This window comes from Lygodium microphyllum, chromosome 24 (genome assembly GCF_053477565.2).
Source record: "Lygodium microphyllum isolate KBCC chromosome 24, Lygodium_microphyllum_v1.1.10, whole genome shotgun sequence".
Taxonomy (NCBI): Eukaryota; Viridiplantae; Streptophyta; class Polypodiopsida; order Schizaeales; family Lygodiaceae; genus Lygodium; species Lygodium microphyllum.
In genome coordinates this window covers 84329326-84335440 of record NC_141158.1, presented here as the reverse complement: position 1 = coordinate 84335440, position 6115 = coordinate 84329326, and the positions used below count along the sequence as shown (strand labels likewise).

At 41.8% G+C, this 6115-nt stretch overlaps 1 protein-coding gene across 2 annotated transcripts; it reads left to right on the top strand.

The window, feature by feature from the left end:
- Window positions 1-2327: 2327 nt before the first annotated feature.
- On the top strand, window positions 2328-3805 carry LOC148015309 (uncharacterized). 2 transcript variants are annotated; one of them, XM_087665792.1, is made up of 2 exons: window positions 2328-2466; window positions 2545-3805. In XM_087665792.1, the coding sequence occupies exon 2, from the start codon at window positions 2627-2629 to the stop codon at window positions 3515-3517; it is 891 nt and encodes a 296-aa protein (XP_087521918.1). In that variant the 5' UTR covers window positions 2328-2466; window positions 2545-2626; the 3' UTR covers window positions 3518-3805. The 2 variants fall into 2 exon arrangements, with proteins under 2 accessions (XP_087521918.1, XP_087521919.1); XM_087665793.1 differs by having other exon boundaries at window positions 2331-2453.
- The last annotated feature ends 2310 nt before the right edge of the window (window positions 3806-6115 follow it).

The window sequence follows — 6115 nt, the reverse complement described above, 5'->3', positions numbered from 1 at the left end:
TAGGGATTGAACTCATGCATTGGTGTTTTCAACCTCCGTTAAGATCCCATTAGTATTGTCCCTTAACAATTGTTTAAACAAGTGATGAGCAAAAGCTTATCAAAAGGCCTGCTCATTTTCTTGAATATTGAAATAATAGAAAAAAGTATAATTATTGAAGAACATTTTTGAAATTGCAAATTAGATGTTTATATGCTTAGTTTGTTAGTAGACACAACATGGGCAATTGAAAGGACAACCTTTTGCAGTTGAAAAGGGATTGAAAGAGATAGAAATGATGGTCTTAGGAGCATTCCACTTGTCACTAAATTGATTGCTTATTACACATTCTCTATTTAAAAAAATTATGTCAATAAATTAATGACTCACTTTTCTTTAAGTGTTGATGATGATCTAGCATGGCCATGAGACAATTTAGAGACCAGTATTCATATTGCATCACTTAATGGGGTGATCAGAGCACTGTGACAGGGATATCTAGTACATGCAGTACAAGTTATGAAGGGAAAAAGAAGTGTCTGCCAAGTGTAAGAGTGTACACAAGAACCAATGAGTTACACATAAATGAAGATGTATTAAGTTTTAAGAAGAGGAAGTGCATTAGCATTGTGTATATGTATTTATGTGTGCATCCAGGGACACCTGGGAACGTTTACTTGTGTAATGAGCATTGCATTCATTTGGGGTCATCCTCTCCCTTACAAGTCAAGGTTTAAGATCTTTTCTTTCATTAAGAAAGACAAGAGATGTGATCCTTTGGAAGAAGAGAAGTGATTTTCTCTTTCTAAGGTCTAAAATGACACAAGCTTTTGTGTGGAAGTCAATCTTAAGGTTGAGGCCCAAGGCAATTTAATGAACTCTCCTTAAGATGGTTGCATGGACCACAAGTTAAGAGTACCGTTTGAGAAGCTGTTCTTTTAAAAAAAAGTCATGGTGAATCCATTTTTAAAATATCTCGTGATAGAAAGATGATCTCTAAAAACGGGCCGCCATGGTTAGCGAAAACAACGAGATCTACAACTTTCGTGTTGGATGTTTTTTCATTTGAGCAACATACAGAGAGATATCTCAAAATTGGTACTGCAGAGTAAGCCTATAAAAGAGGAGGCTCTCCTTGGGTGTGAGAGAGGTGAAGGAAGCATTACTTTGCATGCATCCAAGAGGAGAAGAGAAGGTGCAAGTGCTGCGGAAGCTCTGCTGAAATCAAGTGCTGTGGAAGCTCTGCTGAAATCAAGTTCCAAGAGGAGAAGAGAAGGTGCAAATGCTGCGGAAGCTCTACTAAAATCAAGCGCCAAGAGGAGAGTCCTACACATATTGTGTAGGAAAGAAGAAGACTCAAGAAGGATCAAAAGGTGCCAACTTCCAAGTTGTGCAAGTGTTAACCGGTTGTATACCATGCAAGGAACTGTGATATTGTTTCCAAGATCTACAAGTAAGAACTGGTTTATGTGTAATGGAGAAGCTTGCTCCTCGTCAATAATATAACTCCACAAGGGGGGAGGGATTGGCCCATCTTCCAGTCCCTAGCGTGTTGTCAATTTCTCTATCTATCTCTCTCTCTCTCTCTCTCTCTCTCTCTACATTTTTCTTTTCTCTCATCTGTTCTCTCTCTCTCTACGCCAACATAATATTCACCATATATATTTTAAGTATATAAGAAAGTCGAGCGTGTATCTCGGACCTTATAACACCACTTTCAATAATATGGGAGAGCCAATTTGGTAACTAACTAGAATTCCACAATTTCTGAAATAATCTCGTTAGCAAAAATTCTTCAACCGTATAACAATGAAATGATATAATTTGCTTCCTTGGGAGAGCTAGGTTGGAAGTTTTGTTAAAAACGCCATAGGGTAAAGGGGTCGATAACTTTGCACCCCCCAAAATGGTGTTGTTCCACCCCCCGAAAGAGTTGTAGTTTAAAAGCACAATGTAGAGTCTAGATTTGATTTTCCTCTTGATGAACGGATGTGATGATTGTTGATTTTCCTACAAAGTGTGACCTTATTGGTCCCTCTTTGTAACCCTTTTTTTTACATTGCGATGTTTGCATTTGTTGCGCTTTTCCTTGTAATTTTTTTTTGAGAAGCTCCCTTCAGTCGAGCGAGAAGGGTGCCATGGATGTGTTGTAGATCTACTTTAGGTTTTAGCAGGCCGCTAGGTGTTGTTTTGCTAACACAATTTTGGCTCCACTAACCTAGTTTGATGCAATGAAATTCACTCACCCTATTCAACTCATGAAATGAAATTCGCTCGCCCTATTTTTAAAAAACCATTGCTCATAAGGCCTTGTGGTTTGATGTAAATTCACTCACCGTATTTAAAAAAATCGTTACTAGTAATCCCTTAATGGTTTGATTTGATGAAAAGAAAGTCACACACACACACACACACACACGCATATACCCTATTTAACCGAGCACAAAGGGTTTAACAACTAGGGTTTTGGGAAGGTCTCTGGCTATGGTGGGTTCTGAGCTTCTGTGCGATTCATTTTTGATGGTTCACGGTCATGCCTGATCTGTTGATTCTCTCTCTTTGCAGCTCCACGGGCCAGCACACAACAGGATGTTGAAGACAGGAGGAATCTGCTAGACAGGTGCCCGTGTTCCGGGTCTTTGGCAGGATGGCCCTGCTCAAGGGCTTGAAAAGCCTCGTGCTCGGCGGCCAAGCCCTCGGACATGGATTCAGCTTCGTGCAGACACGAGCCATGTCCCGCCTCTTTGTCGGTGGCCTGGCATACAGCACTGATGAGGAGTCCCTCCGCAAGGCATTCCAGGTGCACGGTGAGGTTATCGACTGCCGTGTCATCACAGACCGCGAGACGAACAGGTCGAAGGGCTTCGGCTTTGTCACCTTCCTTGAGGATGCTCAGGCTGACCTTGCACGGCAGAAAATGAATAACCAGTTCTTGGATGGGCGTGTGATTAGGGTGGACCGTGCCACACCTCGCCCGCCGCCTCCCCCTCCTCCACCACTTGACTTGCCCCCGGCATCAGACTTGTCGCAGGCCTCGTCCGAGGATTGGGGCTCCATCCCGTCTCCGATTGCTTCGGTTCCTCAGAATGCAGGCATGGCATATGCTTCTCCTACGCCAGGTGCAGCACCACCAAACCCTAGCAGTGATCTGCCAGACCTGAACTCACTTGCATCTGGTAACACTACCCCTGGGAGTGGTTTTCCAGATATTGGCTCTTTTACATCACCCAGCAGTAGCAGCAGCATGAATCCACCGACAACACCGTATTCTAGTACCCCTTCATATGCATCTAGCAGCAGTACAGGTTCAAGTTTTGATTTTTCAAACCTGGGATTGAGCAGTAGTTCCACTTCAGACATGCCGCGCCGCAGGCCTCCCAGGATCCGTCCTAGTATGATGTCTGATTATGAGTTTGGGTACCACATGTCACATTCTGCTAAGTTTCCTTACAATACGAATTTTGACACTGGTGTCCCTAGGCCAAAAGGTCCTGAATTCGAGTTTGAGTTCCCAGAGTTTGGGGAGCTAAAGTTCTAGGGCAGGCATGTCATTAGCATTGTTGCTGCTCACTTATACGGCTGCATAACAATGTCAGAGCATTCTGATTGCTTGGCATGTTTGGATATTTAGAAGCTCAAGGATTTGTTATGATGTTGTGTCTCTGAGAATCTACGATGTTATATTCTTTGTCCTTAAAACTATCAGTAACGTTGTAGTGCCAGTTTGTTGGATGCGGTTGATGTGGGAAAGGACAATTGAGGTTACGAAAGTTAATGTCTGGACTGTAAATGATTATTGTTAATTGAATTAAAGCTGTTTAGTCTACAGTCTTAGTTCAAGTGTTTTATCGTCAATGTTCCCAAACCTATGTCTTTTGAAGCATTATTGGGACCATAAGACTGTTGGTCTTGCCAAACTTGGTCCTTCATGTTCCCAAAGCTGTCACGTAACCCTATCCTCACTGAGAATCAAATAGTACAAGGTTTTTGATGGAGCTCGTATTATCTGGATGTGTATTGTGGAGTTTAGTGAAGTTTTCATGGTGTTAATGTTTGCTGTGTATGGTATAGTGTTGTAATGGCAGGCCTAGCTTTGACTGGTTTTGGTTAAGTTGCAGTGGTGTGGCCTTGAATTTGAGCCTTGAACCAAAGGAGCTGAGTTGCTCCAGTTATCAAAGCAAGTTGTTTTTAGGTCTTTATGTTGCCTACTAATTGTGGCAGATACTTGGGTGTCTTTTGCATCTATATATGGCAAATTTTTCATTTAATAAACTGTTGATTATGAGTTCTGCAAGATTGAGTATGACACCTGTCTGGATAACAGATGAAAGAGATGAGGGAAAGGTCGAATGGGCAGTGATAGAAGAACTGCTATGATATAGAAGAAGCGTATTGCTGGTGTTGTGAAAGGAAAGTGAAATGTGATTGCATTGGGAAAGCTACTATTCAGTGCTATGAAATACTAATGACCGGTGGAATATAGCAGATCGACTGTGATGCCCTACAAGATTGATGCAAGTACAAGAAAATGGTGGGTACTGGGCATATGAGGGCACAGAGGAAAGCTTGGCTAGTGCTAGTAACTTGATGATTTCTAGTTCCCAACTACCAGTTGTGGAGTGCTAGAACAGTAAGGCTAGAACTAGATTCAGACTGGTTTGGGTGGGATGACATTCTTGGGCAAAAAAAGAAGGTTTTAGTGCTTTCTGACTCCCTACACGTATTCTTTCTGCTGTGCCTATGCTTGACTGACACATGAGCTGCTCCCCAGCTGGATAGGGGATAGGTTACAGGTGTAAGAGATAGGATACACAAAGTTCAATTGACTTGTATAATTGATGGCTGTTCATATGGCAGATGAGTGCACTTGTCTTGATTTGGCTAAGCTCATTAACAGGAGCTAACTGAAGCCAATGTTGTACCCTGAAAAGAATAAGGTACTGTATGTACTACACAAAGTTCATTGACGTGGAAATGATCAATTTGACAGTTGCTCTCTTTGGTGATGTTTCTCTTTCTTTCCTCTGCACAGTTTGTGACAGTCAGATTTGCACATGACTTGTGCAATAACAGATCAACTGCAAGTGCACATATGGTGGTTGAGATACCGAGTAATAGATGCCTAGCCCTTGCCCAGAGTGTGGCTGTGCATGCATAGCATCTTTACACACTAACACAACACCATGCAAAATAGTGAAAATAAATAATCATGCAGATCTTGTGATTGGTTGCACATGTGAAATATGCACCTGTGGGTGGCAAGAGATGCCCTGTCCAAAAGTGGGTGGGGACTTTTACTAGTTTAGCTGGTATGCAACAGGTCATGTTTTCTCTAGTGTGTGAAGGAGAATGGATACCCAACCACTATGTAAACACTTCTGATTGGTTAATAATTTGAATATTGGGTATCTTGGTGTGTATGTGCACCTCCTAACCCTTATTGCCTCTGTGTAGCAGAGTTGTATCTCTTGCCCCCTTTACTCTAGTTAATTGTTGGTGCAAAAGTGTTATCGTACGCTGAGGTAAAGCTAGTTTTGTTTCCCTTGTTTGTTTACTCGGTGGGCAGTCTGAACTAGGAGTTGACCAAGGATTTCTTTTGGCCTGTACATCGATAGGTGTGTGAGCAAGTCTCTAGGATGATTGTCTCCAGGATACTGCAAAGGCTGCTACATCACGAGCAAATCGAAACTAGAATGACTGATCTTGATATGCTTGTTATTAATTATCTGCATGCACTACGGCAGCATATCCACACATGGTTGCATGCAACTGCATTCACAAGTACTAATTTGGATTGCCCCAACTCTTTGGATGTATTTGTTCCTCTTTCATAGGTCAGACATTGCACGGGTGCTACAACAAGAGCACAATGGTTTTGTTTTAAGTGAGTTGATTATCTCTACATAGTTATAAGGAGAGATGTAAGCTTATGGGGTCTTGCTTTGTCTGAATAATTAAAGACAGCACTTAGAAATATGATATAAGTATGTGGTGCAACAATGAATATATTTTAGTACACATATGATAGGGAGGTGTCAATAGACGCATGTGCCTTTCCTTTGTTAATGGCGAGGTGTTTCAAGCCCTCTTTTGACTAATACTTGAACATATGAATTTGTAAATTAGGATGTCTTTA

Coding starts and splice junctions, on each gene's coding strand:
- LOC148015309 (XM_087665792.1), top strand. CDS start 2,627: ATGGCCCTGCTCAAGGGCTTGAAAAGCCTCGTGCTCGGCGGCCAAGCC.